At 34.5% G+C, this 19,278-nt stretch overlaps 1 protein-coding gene across 3 annotated transcripts in view; it reads right to left on the reverse strand.

Annotated features, from left to right (window-relative positions):
• Window positions 1-266: 266 nt before the first annotated feature.
• Mcad (Medium-chain acyl-CoA dehydrogenase) overlaps window positions 267-19,278 on the reverse strand; it is a 61,052-nt gene continuing 42,040 nt past the window's right edge. For all 3 annotated transcript variants that reach the window (XM_081764118.1, XM_081764117.1, XM_081764116.1), the window contains exons 7-11: window positions 16,478-16,586; window positions 13,913-14,053; window positions 13,382-13,483; window positions 8,617-8,787; window positions 267-4,143 (exon numbers count right to left, since the gene is read on the reverse strand). In XM_081764118.1, the coding sequence (XP_081620244.1) occupies window positions 3,994-4,143; window positions 8,617-8,787; window positions 13,382-13,483; window positions 13,913-14,053; window positions 16,478-16,586 (673 nt within the window). In that variant the 3' untranslated portion in view covers window positions 267-3,993. The remainder of the gene's footprint in view (window positions 4,144-8,616; window positions 8,788-13,381; window positions 13,484-13,912; window positions 14,054-16,477; window positions 16,587-19,278) is intronic.

Below are 19,278 nucleotides of genomic sequence, written 5' to 3' on the forward strand. Positions count from 1 at the left end.
AAAATAAGTGTGCAGGGGAGGACGCCGAGGTTTCTCCTGGCGTGATTCGTGCCACTTAGACGTTATGTTGATTCCCTGCGCTGTTAGGGGTAGTTCCACAATAAACTTACATGCTCATGTTGCAGTTTTTTTGCTGCGGACTGTACAAGATGTTAAATGATTATTTCCAACGACATTTTTAGTCATAAGCACAACATACTAGAGGCATGGATATCAAATTACCAACACTAAAAGATTTTTCATACGAACGTGAAATTACATTCCAATTACGCATAGTTCTTTGCATTTTATTTAAAGTCGTTTTATTTATACAAAAATGACTTTCTTGGAAAATATAGTATCACGATCTCATGGTATACATACACATATAAATATTTCATGGAACTAATACACTGGGTGAAACTCATTATGTACAGAACACTTTTTTTTTTTTTTTTTTTTTTTTTTTTTTTACAAATTACAACTTTTTAATTAGGTTTTTATATATAGCAAGCCAAAGTGCATATCTCCCCATCCTGTATGTTATCATTATCTTCGGAATGAATTAACAAAACTGAATAAGTGTTGCAGTCTCTTCTTTTAAAACTACTAATAGTCAAAATCTATTGGAGGAGGAAAAAGTACGACGCACTTTTGCTGACGACTGTACAATGGAAATTATTGAGCACTATAATGTTTATCATATATTTAGTAAGTAGGCACTTTACAATATTGTATTGATTTCTGCATTCAATTTACTGGTATTCTGAACAAAGAGCGGCAATGATAAGGATCGATCTTAAAATTTTACATGTTTTATAAACAAAATTATACATGTTTTACAAACACTGCACGTACACAGTTTTTTTTAAAAGAATAATTGAAAAGACAAAATCCACAAGATTAATTTAGTTGGATTGTTTATTTCAAGGTCCCTTGGAAGAATCTATACTAAAAGCTAAGCTAGAAGGAGAGAAATTTCACCTGTACCAAACATCAAATGTAACCAACTTAACAACAGGTTTCAGTCTAGTGTCTTAAAACTAGATATATAAAGCTATTTGCTTCGCAAATATCCAAATATAATATAAAATAGATGTTTTTATCACCTTCTATACCTGCTTATTTCACGCAGCCAAAATCTACATGACGAATCAGATATTAAGGTTAATTTCTGAAAGTTTATACAAGTCAACATTGAATTCACTATTTCATACTGTATTCAGTCAAAAATATATGAAACTAAATTATGTATTAAGGAAACACAAAAGAAAAAAAATATTTTTATAAATCATCATCTGAACCATATTTCACACATACTGTCATTTTCTTAAGCTTCTCTAAAATTCACATATTTTCGCTCCGCTGCTTCTTCAAAACTTGTGCAAATCATTTTCGGCAGGGAATTCAACAGTACGTACTCAATGGTGCATGATTAAATGAAACAAGAATTTTAGGAATGATCGAAATCCAATCAAATGATTGCGATCTTGGCCAATAATTAGATTTTGGATCAGAGTCCACAAAATTTTTGAACAGCCCCTAAAATCGAGTTTTGGTATTTTCTACAGAATAAGCACATCATACTGAGTTAAGTGATAGTTTAGGTTTGGATACACTATATGTAGTTCTCTAGATATCAGGCCTACAACAAAATTTTTGATTGAAATATATTGGATCTTTTGATCCAAAAAGACTTGAAATAAAACGATTAGGAAATATACGAAAAATAAAGGTTTATACAGGGAAAAATTTACATTTTTGCAAGTTTGTTCCAACACTTTTTCGATATAATATCTACAAACAAAATACTAATGCTCAAATCGATCACCGTAGGAAACTCTGGAACAATATGGAGCGAAACAAGTACGAATCTGCGAGAAGCCTTAAGTTTGTTAAGCTGTAAGTCTTTCCTGAAGTAGCAATATATCACATTTACTGCTTACATCCGACACGAAAAGAGGTTAAGAAAAGCTATTATAACCTAAATATACAAGAAATTTCTGTACACAAACTTCTCAGCCTATATACAACACACACTGTAAAAAATATACATCATCAAAATCAATATACGAAAACAACTATTTTTGTAGTAAATTGCAACAAAAATGGGAATAACTACAAACCTACTTCTGTAGATTACTCTTTAATACATAATTCATCACTTAAAAGTGTTGCATACCAACGCAAATAGCACCATCACCATTTTTCATTATTGATAACTTCCCACGCCACGGTTTTACCAATTTAAAATTGGCTCACCGATTTTAAACAGTTTTTAGGAACAACATAACGTAAGTATAGAATACAAGCAAATATATTTATTTCGACTTATTAAAATATAAAGAGATATATAAAGTCCGACAGCAATGACTTGATCTCTGGGAGTTAATAGTTCGGTACAAGTTAATTATATATATATATATATATATATATATATATATATATATATATATATATATATATATATATATATATATTAATTTTACTTTTATCTGACTTCCGAAAACTATCTTCTTAAATTTATCTTTCCTAATCATCCAGAAGAGTGTTGCAGCAAACAACCAAATACATGTTTGAATTACAGAAACTATTTTCATTTATTAATACTACTTTATCTAAAATCAAAAATTTTCGTATTCGATTAAGACCTTACAAGTATTTATCAAAGTCATCACGGTCGAACTATATAAGAAATATACATTTTTTTAAAAAATACTTTGAAATTAAATTGAGCTATGTCCAATTTTCATAAGTGAACATGTTAAGGTCAACTTTTGTCAGTCGATTCAGATATACATAAAGCAGAAAAGCTGTTCGTAATGAGGCGCAGAAAATGATTTTATATCTAAAGATGTACTTATTCAGTCAGCAACTCTAATGTATATTTTTCTTTCTTTATGAATATTTTATAACCTAGTTAAATCAATTAATATACTTACAATTCCAACACGAACTGATGTACCCGGTATTCGTATAGGAAAAAGAAGTTTTGAATGGTTTGGCGAAACAATGATGCGTGTTTAAAGAACACTTTATTTAACAAGTGTACCGTTTATCATCTTCTGCCCGACAAAACAGCAAAGTACTACCTGGTCGAAATGCATTCACTCATGCAATGAACTTGTCCTTAGTTTTGTCTGCTACACGAACCCCAATCCGAAGTTTTATATGTTAAACGATCCACATCCAATCCAGGAATAATCGAACATCCAACCTTATATGGAGGTGAAATTATATGGGGACTTCGATATAAAAAGGCGCCTGGATATTCTTACAGGCTGTGAACAAGTTTATAGCATATATTTTTGGATGGCATATCCTATCTGTATTTCCTGTTCGCTTGGCAAGACAGAAAAAGTGTTAGGGATTTTTTAAATAAAGTTTTCTTTATATACGCACTGTGTTTTGACAATTTATTTTGATTCGACATTCATTTCCTTTTCTTCTGCAGGAATATTTTTTGAACTTTTAACTGCTAATATACATTACATAAACTGTACAGTATTTTTCTGGTTTCGTAAATAGGGAAAACAAAATTGATCAATAAAAGTAAAGGGATACATTTATATCATGGTTATCGATTTCCAATTAATACTTAAGAAAATATAAGTATTATTACAAATTTGCACCTCATGCATAACAAAGATGACGTATTAAATCAGTGTGCAATCTGCGACCAGAAATAAAAAATAAAATTTACATTTGAAATATACTATTTCATTTTGTTCATGACTGTACACACAGAGCGGTTGAGCGCATAATATGATTCCAAAATATAATGATACAATAATAAAAACATTTCTAACTGGTTGCTAAAATTCAGCAACAACTAGAGACGAAAGTACAAGTTGATGTTTTGCATTGAAAAGCTGAGAATAGTTTTTTTTTTTTTTTTTTTTTTTTTTTTTTTTTTTTTTTTTTTTAATACACCCATTTCAACTCGTTCCTGAACTTCACACAACCATGGATTGATGTTAATTGTTATCCCTTCCGTCTTCGTTATTAGTTCTTTCATGACATCTGCTTTGCTCGTTCAATTACCTCCCTGGATACAATCAGTCTCTGAATCTGCGCTGTACCTTCGTAGATTTGGTAGATTTTAGCATCTCGCATTAGCTTCTCAACTGGATACTCGCTGTTAAAACCATTTCCACCAAATATCTTAAATTGAAATAGTAAATCCCTTTTGTTAATATTTAAAATGTAAAATAGTACTGAACACAAAACAATAAAAGAGAAATGAAAACAAAAACAATACAAGATAAGTAAAATGAAGACAAAGTCAGTCAACTGTAAAGTAAACCCAATTAGAGATTAATAATAATGTTCGTTTCTGTAGATTAATGAACATAAACACTCAGCACTAGCTTTTTCTACAGGATATATTACACTCAGGAGGACAAAGACGCACCTATATCTACGTTACAATGAGATCACTGGAAAGGAGGTATGATACTATAAGAGCACTGTGTTAAAGAGTTATCTATCTATCTATTATATATATATATATATATAAAAGGCCGGATCCAGGATTGTCTGAGGGGGGCACCAATAACTACCAAACAAACCAATCATACTGAAACTCTTCAAAGTCACACGTGACAGTATTCTTTACCCCTGACAACGCTGATACATAGAATGGAAAGGGGGGGGGGGGGTATTTTAAGAAAATGAAATCTTTGAGTTTTACGTCCCACGCTTATGCCGATTAGGCTAAAGGAGACGGTGATGATGAGTAATGTATGAAATGGTGGAATGAAGAAAGTGGGAGGAAACGGGAGAACCCCCGCACACGGTGTTTGTCCACCACAAAGTTCACTTGGCTGGGATCGAACCCGGGACCCCAAGCACCAAAGGTGAGCGTTCTACCACTGAGCCACCGCGGCCCCAGGGTATTTTAAAGAGGGTCGCAAGTGGAATGGAGGACCTGCTCTTACCTCCTGTTTTCTTTCCTACTTTAAAAATCTTATATTGTTTTGCTCAGTGAATCCTTTTGCTCCAACCTTCAGAAAATCAACTTAAACTTGCTTTTGCAAAGCTCTGCTTTCTTTTAAGCCCCAAACGGAAATATGATGGCAGAAAGTTTCGGAATGTGTTGCTTTTTTCACTGATAGCTTTTAATTTGAGATATTGTATATTTGCAACGAAGGCGGAGTGCACGTACACCTTTGCAACTCCCCCTAAATCCGGCCCTATATATATATATATATATACACACACTAGAGATTGGGTAGTTGGAGATTACTTCAAATTATATGCTCATAGCCAAACTGCCTCTATAAAAATTGTTGCGTGCGTACCTTAGAATTCTGAAACATATATTTTTGGATCGGGTACATATTAGTTTCTAAGTGAACTCTTGACCCGACTACGATAGGTCCCATAGTTTTGGAGCTTTGGGCCTTTAAAGTTCATTTTTTTTATGTTTTCTGCAGCCTATAACTCCGAAAAGAAGCGTTTGTGCACCCAGATTGCTCTATACTTTTTGTCTTATCTTGGTGTCAGGAATCATCTCCCAAACGTTGTCGGCGTTGTTTTGAAACATCCTATATATGTATAAAATTGAAAGTACTATGGTTGTGACTTAACTGTTGAATCACACGACCAATCTGAATCAAATTTTCAACATAGATGAGGTTCGGGCCTGGGATGGTTTTTATCATTTCACTTGACAGTGCGACTTAGGGAAGGAGGAAGGGAAGATATATAAAAATGATCGAAAATGACCGATATTAATGTCGAATACATAATTTTTAGGTAAGATGAACAGTAACACTTTTGATGACGTTTAAATCCAAATTCAGCCCATAATTTGGAGGGGGGAGGGGAACGGATATAAAAAGATGATCGACAGTGACCGATATTAGTGCCGAATTCATAATTTTTGGGGTCCCTAAGTTGATTTGTGACAATTTTGGTCACCTTTATATTCAAAATGAATCTTATCTTCCCGTGCGAAATCATAACAGTGGAAATGGGACAGACAGAAGTGTAAAACATACACATACAAAATAAATAAATAAATAAAAACTTTTTGCACTGGAATGTTTTGACAAAGCACACATTTGATCATTCATAAATTATTAAACTATATAAAATTAGGGATACAGTTATCCACTACTCCACTCACTGATTAAAAATGAAATACATCTTAATTACATAGAATTACTGTAATTACTTTCAAACATCTGATAGTGATGTTAATTTATCCACCCTCAGTTGATTTTAGTTCAGAGGAATTTTCTTCAAAAAATATTAAGTGGAAGGGAAATTCCCTCCCATCCCATCAGCATTTCGCATCTTAATCTACAGTCAATATTAATTATTAATGTTATTTAATTAGATGTTCGGATTATGAAAATATTAATTGCTTATACACATATTGTAGAAAAGTTTAGTATTAAAATACGTTGAGCGCCGCAGTGTATTTTGTGTGTTTTTTAATGGGCCGCTAATAATTTTGTAGATGAAAAAATAAATAAAAGGCACAAAACCCTTCGAAGGGGCCGCGTCTGTCCTTTCTAATGGGGAAGTCTCAACGAGATCGTCCGAACTTACGGCCTCCTAAGAAAGTAACGAAACGCAGTAGACATGTCGGCTCATGGGGAGTACATGGTGCTTAACGTGTTAAGTAAATAAACAAGTGGTAGTGTCACGTGTACACAACATGAAGGAATTTTGTTTATATAGTGAGATATTTTTTATTATTATTTAACCGGAAATTATAGAATTATACCACTTCCGGTTTCAGCAGAGATTAGAGTCGAGATTGAATATATTCTTAGATGCTTAATTGATTACAGAAAACAGTTTCTCGCGATTGGTTTCCGTTTTCACTCTATAACAATCAACAGTTAAGTGACTGATTTCTACCACGCCCTGTATGAATCGAGGTTAAGAGAGAAGATGGTACCCATTGCTACCAGAAGAAAATGGTTCTTGAGTGCAAAGATCGCGCTAGACGTCCAAATTACTCTCCTGTGCAATGTATAGGAAAAAAACCAAGGATCCTCAGGCGAACAACAACTACCAAAGGTGAGACACTACTAATGAGCAACCGTGCCCCCTAATTGGTAAGTGTAATATCAAATATGGGTAGTTCATTAGATAAGAAATTAGGGCCAAAGACTATAAAGGAAGCCTCATTTCTAGCGCTCCATGAAAAATATACTCGCAGGAAGCACCAAGGAAAAATAAGTAAGATTTTTCAAATTTAGTTTTATTTAGTTTTGCACCTACAAGTGCAAGATGTTTTTTAGAAAGTACGAAGATTTACATGTGTGACCGAACTCTCTGAAAAGCCAGTAGCAGGAACTATCGAAACGGTAAAGTTTTATTTTTTTTTTTTCGAATCTTGTATACGCATGATTATGCGCCAATGAGTGAAAATTGGAAATATGAAGCATTGTTGAGCTGTACAGTGCCAAAATCAGTCCGTAAAGCAAGTAGTAGTGTTTGCGTGTTTTAAGTGGCCAGTGTTATGACGAGTTCTAAACCAAGTTTAGGAAATTTGAACTACATTCTTGTATAAAAATCCAAGCAGTTCTTGGTATAAATGCACTACAGAGTTATGAAGGATTGCAGAAAGAGTGGTAAAGACACACTACAGTATCGGACAGCTGCACAATGAATCAAGAGATTCGTCAACCCGGAAGACGCCTGGTTTCCAGCTATTCTGTCCTTATTAAATGATGTCGGACGGTCCATCGCGGAAATCAAAGAAAGAAAAAAAAAAAAAAAAAAAAAAAAAAACAAGTCACCACGGATTTGTAAAATAGTCCAAGGCCACGCACGAGATTATATCAGAGGCCTATAATGTGATCGTCAATACATGATCAAGTAACATGTCTGCACTAGCTCTGTTGGCAGTACTTTATTTACACATCACCTACTTATTTTCAAAGAACTTAAAAGGTTCGTTACTGAAAGCTAGCTAGCTAGCTAGCTCTCTCTCTTTCTCTGTCTCTCTCTCTCTCTCTCTCTCTCTCTCTCTCTCTCTCTCTCTGTTATTTGAGAATTTTTCAATTTTGAGCCCTCCATTCGATAGAGCAATAAAAAACTATTTGAGAAAGTGATGGCATCTTTCGCGTCACTCTTACCGTTTCCGAAATATTGGCCATAAAATGCCTATTTCGGGAGATTTAAGGAGCCATATCTCGGGAATCGTAAGTCACAGAGAGGTGATATTTTGCGAATTTTTCAATTTTGAGCCCTCCATTTTGAGCATGTGTCTTCGTAAAACAACATATCGTAGAACGTTTTAACAGAACTCCTCTTAAACAAAACCTGTTGACAACTTTTAGTAAAGAATTGTTTGATAAGTATAATAATAATAATAAAAGTACATAGAACAATTGTTATAAAGCCTGTAGAAGTTAATAAGAAAAAATAATTCTTTTTAAGTTCATTCTGGAAATTCTCTTTGGAGCATCTCAACTGGTTACGATTAAATTCAAGACAAAAGATTAAAAAAAAAAAAAAACAAAAAAAAACGCAAGAAACAAAAGTTACTTTGACGGTAATAACCCGAAATGAAATTCGACAAGTTCTAAGATTTATTGCGTTAGTCTAGTAAGTTGTTCAAGGTCTCGCTATACATTTACGAATGAAACCTTGCACTGTTAATCCTTTTACCTGGACAGCATCAGAAGCACACTTGTTGGCTACGTCGCCAGCTAAAGCTTTAGCAATGGATGCAAAGTACGTGTTTTTTCTGCCTTGATCTGTCTCCCAGGCAGCACGCATCCAGGCCAATCGAGACACTTCAATTCCAATGGCCATCTCAGCTAGCATAAAAGCCACTGCCTGAAAAATAAAATCACAATTCAAAAATTAATAATACTGAGATGTGCAAATAACAATAGGAAAATCTGGGAAGACTGGTAGATAATATTATAATCCAATTTCCCATTTAGTAATTCAGCTTTCACTAACACGACCTATTTTCTATAAGCAAGAACAAACGAAATATAACCAAAGCAATAACTATGTATTAAGTTACAGTTTTGGCATACATCATTCCCTTAATCAGACATACAAACACAACTTGAATATACTTTTAAAATGAATGAAGGAAAGCCAATCAGTATCCTTTCCTTTCCCCTTTCATTTTTCATAAGAATTCTACTCTTAATTAGGTACAAAATACAGACTGGCCAAAATACAAAATACAGACGTATATTATGATTGATTAACTGTAGTATTTGTAATTCTGGCCAAAAAGTTTCTAAGTCCTTTTTTGGATATTTTTAAGTCTTTTTATAGGTAATTTTTAGGTCTTCAACTTCCGAGCTCTAGTTATCACTGAGCCCTCTTGTCATAGAATGATTTCTCGATTTTTTAAAATTGTTATTGTCATTTTGAAAGAAGTGATTTTTGGAAACTAAATATCTAAACAGGTATGTACTTGAACCTGAACCCACAAAGTGGGGGGTGATGTATATATTTCCTAAAAGCTTGGGTCAAGGTAAGATCAAAACCGGTTACCAAAATTGAGGAGGTCTCATGCATTCCACTTGGGGGCAGCACTTTATTCATTGTTATTAAAATCTTTAAGCGTGTCCATAAAGTCCGTTGCAATCCCCGAAAATCTGAAACGGTAGGACAGATATGAAAAACAGAAAAAACTTGTCTTTCATCATTTCAAAACTACAACGTATCAAAGTAAAATAAATTGTCGCAGGGACCCAGACGGGGTCCAACTCAAAATTTTTAAATGGAAAGGGGCATTAATGTGCATATCGTGTGAAAGTTGGTGTTAAATGAAAGAAGATAAATAAAGCCTCGACTCGCTACGATATGCCTGTGCCAAATAGCAGTGGGTCAAAATATCAACACAATCTTCATTGCTAAGACTATGGCCACTCGTATGAATCTAAAACGATGGGATAGGTGAGAAAAATAACACTTGAATGTATCAACACGCTTGTATTGACATTTTGACCCACCGCCATTTTGCACAGGCGTATCATCAAGAGTCGAGACTTGTTTCATCTCCTGTCATTTAACACAGTTTTCATACGATACTCAGCTTGAATCCCCTTTCCATTTCAACATTTTGAGTTGGACTCCGTCTCGGACCTTGCGATCGACCCTGGATTTTTTTATTTTTTTTTTTTATTATTACTTCGAATCATCATACTTTTGAAATAATGACATATCTGTGATTTTGTTTTTACACCTGTCCCACCGTTTCAGATTCATACGAGTGGCTATAAACTCTGCAATGAAGATTGTATTGATATTTTGACCCATTCGTATTTTGCACAGGCTTATCGTAGAGTCGAAACTTGATTTATCTTCTTTCATTTAACGCCAACTTTCACTCGATATGCAAGCTGATCCCCCCCCCCTTTTTTTCATTTAAAAATTTTGAGTTGGACCCCGTCTGGGACCCTGCGACAATTTATTTTACTTTGATACGTTGTACTTTTCAAATGATGAAAGACTTTTTTCTGTTCTCATATCTGTCTCACCGTTTCAGATTTTTCGAGGTTGCAACGGACTTAATGGACACGCTTAAAGATTTTAACAAAAATGAGTAAAGTACTGCTCCCAAGCGGAATGCATGAGACCTCCCCAATTTTGGTAACCGGTTTTGATCTTACCTTGACCCAAGCTTTTAGGAAATATATACATCACCTCCACTTTGTGGGTTCAGGTTCAAGTACATCCCGGGTAAGATTTAGTGATATCGAAAAGCGCTTTCTTGGAAATATTCACTTTTTGAGAAAAGAAAAAAGTGAAAAAGTAAGTATGAATGAGGGGGAGAAAAGAGAGAGACAGGGGAGAAGGATGAAAGCTAGTTCAGCTGAAATTCTCCTCTCTCCATGGCCTGAAAGAAATTAAATGGTGGTACTGAAAAGGAGGGATATTTCGAACGCACATACTGGTTTTATTCAAATAATTATTTGAACAAAGTTTTTATTCTTTTCAAAATTATTTGACAAATAATAAACAAAACTTAGGTTGGTTCTCTTAAACGAAATTAGGCCAGAAATTATGGCCCCCTATAAATTAAAAAAAAAAAAAAAAAATATCAAAACAAGAGAAGAACATATTAAAAAGAAAGGAACAAAATATTTCTCGTTTTTCTAAATTACAATATTTTAAATTTTTCTTTATTCATTGTGCCTCCTACTTCCTTGTAACTGTTTTCTCTTTCCATTCTTTCTATTTGCTTCAACCTATTTCATGCCTTGCTTCCCTTACATGCTTGCCCACTGCATATAATACTTGAACCGAAACTAACGCAATTTCTTATTTCTTCTTAGTCTTAAGACAGGTCTAAAAGATGGTAGACTTGTTTTTTCTATCAGGTATTTCGTGTTCGACTCGTTGGGTGGATTGAATTTAGCGTCCTTTTTCAGCAGCAAGGCTATATAAGACAAATCTACAGTTTAAGGTGGAATTCAAACCACCGTAATGCGTTCAAATTCTAGGCTCTCCCACTGAGGATCGAACGAAAATCCGTGCACCAAAGGAGAAGGCATGTTTGCCAAACATTAATGGAAAGAGCTTTGTTCAATGTTGAGTCCTCTCCAGTCTTGTGCTTAGAGTTTTCGATTATTTTTACTTTGTGCGTCTTGGTATTAAATTCTCAAAAATATAAAAGAATAATAACGGTCAAGTATCGTGCATAATGTAGCACTGACATCAGCGTGGTCGAATCGTATCTGGGAAAATGCTGATTTAGACGACAAAAATTTTACAAACCCTAATCATGTCAACATCGTCCAGATTAAACTCGATTTCTCACACTAAAGACGAGATCGGCGCCTACTTAACTTAGGAGAGCACCAGATGGAGACTGGAATGTTGGAGGCATACAAGAAAGAACATTGATAGTATTACAGTTTTAAAATTTGAAAACTCTCAAGTATAACTGTCATTAGCTTTCAATGCATCGCAAGACTAATGAACCACTTAAACAATGTACGACACGTATCGGAATTATCAAGTTTAACCATAACAGACACTTTTGACATTTTTAAATTAGAGACTGCAAAGAGATAAGTAAGTTACTAGTAAAATGCTCTAGGGTACATATTTAATACAAAAACCTATTTTCAATATTTCAGCTCGATCTGGGGCTTTTGCCCAAATAATCCGACTGTAAACCAGAAGGATTTAATTAAACATACCTCGTTGTTAAGAACAATTCGTTACTTAGTACATGTATCTTCATCTCTGCATACACAAAGCAGCACAATACCACGGACTTAATCTACAAAACGGCAGCAAAAGGGAGTGCTTCACGTGATTTTGGTTGCTGAAAATTTTAGTTCTAACTTTATGTGGTTTACTCGGTAGGCTGAACAAAATATTATACAAGATGTGATCAAAATGTACCGTGAATGTAGTTGCACAGTGCCATCTATCGACGTTGTATCCACTTCAACAAGTAAGCCCGGTAGCCTAAACCTTTGGTACAGTCAGTGTCAAGTTTGAACGAGTTGTGACATGTGTCAGTTGGCTTTCAGAGGCAGAAGAGTGAAGACGTGTTAAGAGTGTCTGTCGCGCGCCAACATTAAATTATGTTCTAAGCTGCAGAAAAGAGCCTAAGGAGCTCACGAAATGTCAAAATCAGTGTATGGTGATGAAGCAGTGGCATTGAAGATTGTTTATAAGTGGTATCAGCGATTCAAAAGCGGTAAGGGGTCGGTTAAAACCGAGTAACGATCGAGACGACCTTCGATGTCAAAAACAGATGAAAACGTGCAAAAAGTGGCACAAATGATTTGTTTAAAAACAGGCGAATGATTATTCGAGAGTTTTCCGAAGAACTAAACATCTCATACAAATTCATGAAAAGCATTTTAACTGACGATTAAATGGGCAAATGGCCTCCTTCTTCACCACGAAAACTTGCTTTTGATACCTGAGTTTTTGGCCGAAAAAAGTGTTCCTCTCTGTCCACATCCGCCTTGCTCACCTGATTTAGTACCATGCGACTTCAGGCTCTTCACAAACATTAAAACCGTGCTTAAAGGATAATGTTTTGACACCATTCCTAACATTGAGAGGACCACGACAGAGAAGCTGAATGCCCTACCAAAAGAAGCGTTCTAGAAACGCTTCTGGTCATGGATTCAACGTTGGGATAAGTGCACTGCTAGCCAAGGACAGCACTTTAAAGCAGATTAAATTAAATTCCATGTAAGCTTACTACTTTGTTTCTAATAAATTTACTCACCGTACTTTTAGATCACACCTCGTAAATATAAATATGAACGATATTGGTGGAATGAGAAAATAAAAACAGAAGAGAACAAAAAACACAACAATGCTGATCAGTACTGAGGCTCTACAAAACAATCTTTTCTTTGGACTGTCAAATTACTCTAACATGGATCAGTACTCGATCAACTATATAAAGACAACAGCTTTTAATAGTTACCTGGTGATTTGCAATTGGTTGTCCGAATGTTTTTCTTTCTATGGCGTATTTTGCAGCTTCATCCATTGCTCTTTGTGCAAGACCCACGGCTCCTGATGCTACCTAGAATACATAACGTAAATAAATAAATAAAAAAGCAAAAAGAGAAAGAAATAAATATTTTAGAACATCTCTGAGAAAGTAATTAGACCAATTTTACGAATAGAGGTAATGGGAAAAAACTTAAATTTTACAACCTAAATTCATCCAGAATCCTCTATCAGAGTACATTAGATGCATATTATACAGGGTGGCCCAAAAGTAGGTATACACCCCTGCATTGATCAAGTATAACATTTTAACTTATAGGTATATTTGCTTCGGCTGTTTCGAGCTTAAGGTATAAGTAAAAATACATTAGGAACAAATAATAAAGAAAGTGATGGATAACAGTAAGGAATGATATAAAAAACAGTGACTTTCCATACATATACCAAACACTAATACATTTCGTAAATATATGTGGTTTTATCCTTTTACATATTTACTTACTGGAGGACGAGTCTTGTCAAAGGCTCCCATGGCTATTTTGAAACCTGCACCTTCGCCTATTAGAACATTCTCTTTCGGCACTCGAACGTCTTCGAAGGTGATTCCACGTGTATCAGAACACCGCTGACCCATGTTGATTTCCTGCGAGTGAAACAATAAAGATTACACCTAAATCAAAATAAGAAGTACTTAGATAATACAACGAACTTTCTTGGGAGTGAGCTAGTTTTAACTATACAAATTCAATCATCGTGTCTTCACTAATAATCGATTGTCAAGCACAGTAGTAGTAGTAGTAGTATTAGTATTAGTAGTAGTAGTACAGTCTGAACGACAGAGCAACGACCTTAGGAATGAAGGCAACGAACTAGTGTAGTAGTTAGCGTCCTGGTATTGTAAATCAGATACCTGGGTTCAATATTGGGACCCACTAGCACTTTCACTCTTTGAACTTCACTGAATTCACTTCTCTCTCCCTTATGCCCAATGGAACCGGAAGGTTCAATGCCGCGTTCATAGAAACTCTCCATTGACTTCTATCCTTAGCCATCTGGATGCAGTTTCTACTTTGTATTCCTATTTCTGCGAGATCCATCTGTATATTGTCCTCCCATCCGTGCCTAGGTCTTCCTAATGGTCGTTTTCCGATTGGATTTCCAATTAAGACTTTGAAAGCGTTCCTATTTTCTTCCTTCTGGGTACATGATCTGCCCACACGAGATCCTTGATATCTTTGATTTTCCTTATAGCGTATTCCAGGACAAAGCTGAATAATAATGGCGACAACGCATCTCCTTGTTTCAGACCATTTTCGACCTCCAAGCTAGTGGACAAGAATCTTCCTACCCAGACTTCATTTTGGGATTCATTTAAACATATCTTAATTAATCTCACTAGCTTTTTGGGTATTCCAACTTCTGTAAGGATGTTGTACAATGCTTCTCTCCTAATCGAGTCGTAAGCCTTTCTAAAATCAATAAATAATTGATGTACCGGGATACTGTATTATTCCCATTTCTTTTCGAGTATTTGTCGAATGGTAAATATCTGGTCGACAGTTGATCGATTTCGTCTAAATCCGCACTGATAATCTCCAATAATTTCATCTGTGTATAGAGTCAATCTTGCTAACAGAATGTTTGAGAGGAATTTATAATGACCTTCTTAACAGCGGAATTCGCTTCTATAAAGAATTAAACTGTTTCCTCCATTTTTCATATATAATATCCGCTGTTGAGAAGGTCATTATAGGAAACTGTATAATAATAATAATAATAATAATAATAATAATAATAATAATAATAATAATAATAATAATAATAATAATAATAATAATAATAATAATAATAATAATAATAATAAATATTACTACTACTACTACTACTACTACTACTACTACTACTACTACTAATAATAATAATAATAATAATAATAATAATAATAATTTGTAAATTTTTAGAAAAAATAATTTTAAATCATCGGCATAACAGAAATTTTAAGTGGAAATCCCATACTAAACGCAAATTAAAAGCTGAAAGAAACTAAGTTTCGTTTCATACTGTAAAACCAAGACAAATTTCCAACCATAAGGCTCTCATATTGGAATCGAAAGTGGGAGATTATCACATCCGGTGTCAATAATGGATGAAGTGTGAGAAGGAAACCTGTTCTTCGGATGATAAATCCATATCAGAAAAACATTTCTCGCTATTGTCTACAATATTTGCTGATAGCTGTCGACAGACAGACCAATGGAGACATACATTGGCATTAGTTTGGAAGTCTACACCGTAAGAACGTGTGTATTATGAGTATACAAAAGTAGAAAAAACACTGACAGAAGTAATGTACGAACTTTATCTCAGCTTTCTCATGAAGTTTATCCTTTGAGTTTATATTTTATCATTGGAAGCTACGTGAGCCTTAGGGCAAAAATGACACACTGGTAAATAAACCTCTTCCATTGTGTTAAATTTGATTTTCTTCAGGATCGAAAATAAATTCCAGCCTTTCAGGTCCCACAACGCCTGTTCCGGCTACTGAAAGAGTTCACATGTACATTGTAAATATTTATATTTGTAGATTATCCAGTTGTTTTAGAACTTCTTATTGCCCACTTTTCAGAAAAAAAAAAGTTTTGAATGTTTTAAAAAATATTTATTGTCAAAGGATAATCAGAGTACTGGACAGAAATTAAAAATGAAAATGTCATTGCAAAACGAACAGCTTGAAAAGCAATCTTAAACTCAAACTTACTCATTTTTGCTCCTCTAAATTTCTCCAGATTGTTTTAAAAAAATGTGTATTCTGTTGAGCAACTAGATTTTTTTTTTTTTTTTTTTGTCGAACTTAAACATTTAATTACCAAACTCCTATCTCTACCCAAACAGTTCCTTATCTCGGTCTTGATAATGCTGAAAGTTGTCAGCGAAATTCGACGCACAATACTTTTACACAAGAATTTTACAGAATCACAAGTGAGCAATTTTGAGCTTATAGAAAATGTCAGTTTGTAATACTATACTATATTTCGATTTGGAAGAAAAATAAAACGATAAAACGAACCTTCCTACCAGGTGTAAGTCCCGGCGTATCTCTATCCACGATAAAGCCTGTGAAAGCCTTTCCGGCAGGTGCCTTTGGATCTGGATTTGTTCTTGCAAGAACGAAGTACCTTAAAAAGAAAGAAAAAAAATTGTTTGTATTATCTTGAAGTCACCACTAATACTCTTCAGATTCCGCGACGGAAATACTATTTTTTTTTTTTTTTTTTTTTCAGACTACATTAAAGCTACACGGGAGTTAAAGAAAGGAAAGCATCATGTAATGCATAATTTCTTGGTGAAATGTATTCTTTTTCGTACACAGAACATTGTAGTGCACATTCTATTATTAATTAAATAAATTTATGAATTAAATAAAATATAATTAGAAGTACATCAGCGCCTACTACACCTTCGAAACATTTTTGAAGCTTTATTTCTGGAATGGTCTTCAGAACTACCGTCGAATTAGCCTTGATGTAATTGAAATGCCTTTCTTCCAGTAGTTTTTACCCTTGAGTAAAGAAAATATCATTGGAAGCCAGATTAGGTGAGTATGGCGGATGATGTACCACAGTTATTTGCTTTCTGGTCACAAACTCAAGTATGGATAATGCCGTGTGGGCAAGTGCAATGTCATGATGGAGATGGTATGAGTTTCCTTCGAAAAATTCTGGTCGTTTGCGTCTCATCTTCCCACGCACTCTATGCAGCACTCTTAAATAGTATGTTTAACCTCGTGGTACAAACTCATGGTATACGATCCTATGGACATTAAAAAAATGTTATCAACATAGTTTTTATTTGTTATTTTGACTGCCTTAACTTCTTCGGTCATGGGAAGTAAACTGTCTTTCATTGGGCACTTTGTCGCTTTGTTTTAGGATCTTACGCTGTAATGGGCTGTTAATATGATTATTTTTAAAAAGTAAGCTATTAGAGTTGTACAGATGTCAGGGAGAGTGACTACAGCGCTGTAGTGGCAATATATGGAACTACAGCTGTTCGAATTTTTCGTCATGCGTTATATGCTTCAGTTCTGAAGCTGAAATCCAACTGGTCGGGAAAAAAAGAATTGTATATTGAGTTAGTGAGTGGTGTGTTAAAGTTTTTTGTAAGGCAATTACGTTAAAACAATTGTTTCGTGAGTTTTTTTTTTTTTTAAAAAAGCAATTATTTAATGTTGGTAGATGCCAGATATAAACAGTATTGGGTGAGTTTTAATGCTTACATATTTTTCTTAAAATACGAGGTTGAATAGGTTGCTTAAACGAATGTACGTTGATTCCAGAGTTCATGACTGAACTTGTATTCTAATAGAGCTTGCTTAACTTTGATCAATTACAAGCCAAATATTTTGAATGTTATTAATACCTGAAGATATAGTTTATGTTAGAGAATTTAAATCGAAATTAGATCACTTGTTTTTCAACCAGTTATAGTATTGTTGTTCGTTACAATTCTTTGAGAAAGATTTATATTAAAATAGCATTATTTAGAAATTTGCTTACTCATTTCACCTTATTGAAAGTTCTTAATAATAGAGTAATATTGTCATAAACTTATTTGTGCATTATGTTTGGTGTACCCGGCTCAGACAATTTAATACTTTTTATTTTAAAAGTCTACTACCTTTAAACAAATAGTGTAAATAATCGTTGTACGTTCTCGCAACGGATGTATATCAGCAATGAGCAGACGAAGCAGCCAGTGGCTTTGGCAATCAACTTCAGCCAATCACAGTCGTACTTGTGAGGCAGCCATGGCCCAAACGCGAGAGGCAGCCATCATTAGGCACCAAGAAAGTTAATAGGATGAGATTCACCTTCTCATCGCTGCTGAAACAACTCATATAAAAAATAATATTTAGCACATCTGTCTGTATTTGCACAATTTAAAAACATCAATATCGTCTGTTATAATCTTACCTTTTACTTGTAAAGACATGTAAGTATAGTGTTAATATTAAATATAAATCTCCAATTTGTGCGTATCATTAGCGGTATTCTGACCCGAGAATGCTGCCTCATGTTTGTTCGCTTTGTTGTGCATGGTACGGAATATATATTAATGCTAGCAAATTATTGTTGTAAGTTGTTTTTCACATTAAATGATGCTGAAATTTTGTCCTATTCGTAAGATTACGGTTGTTATTTGAATTTTCGCCTATGTGTAGTTAGCGGTGAAAGAAACTATTGCTTTTGAGATAACTTGTTTCGTCGTTAACGCTCGGGTGAAAAGTTCGATTAATGACTATCTACTGTAATGTTTGCTCTACTGGAATTACCATCCTATGGAGTAAACATCAGAATATCTAGTTGACAGGTAGGTAGGTAGGTAGGTCGGTCGGTCGGTCTACCTACCTACCTAAACTAAACTAAACTAAAACTAAACTAAACTGATTATTCAGCCCAAAACTTCGCACTGCCTCTCAAACAGGTCTGTGTACAATTGCACCCTTCTTTGCTTTTGTTCATCTAGGAAGTCTTTTGGAACACACTTTGCGCATGTCAACGTCCTCAGTTAAAAGTTTCCGTACAGTTTCTCTATCAATGTTCACTTCGTCTGCTATGAATCGCAGTCAGTTGCCGATTTACACGCACAATTTGTGGAATTTTGGCAATGTTTTCGCCTGTTCGACTCGTTACAGGTCGCCCCACCCTCTCTTCATTAGTCACTTATTCCATCTTCTCTGAAAAAATGTTTAACCCATTTGTACAATCAATGACAAAACTTCTTTCCGTTTGATGAAGTTAATTTCGTAAGTAACTTCCGTATGGAAGGACAATTTGAGTAGTTTTTGGTAAATTAAAAAGAATGTAA

Source organism: Thermobia domestica, chromosome 7, assembly GCF_964235325.1.
Source record: "Thermobia domestica chromosome 7, izTheDome1.hap1.1, whole genome shotgun sequence".
NCBI classification, from domain to species: domain Eukaryota; kingdom Metazoa; phylum Arthropoda; class Insecta; order Zygentoma; family Lepismatidae; genus Thermobia; species Thermobia domestica.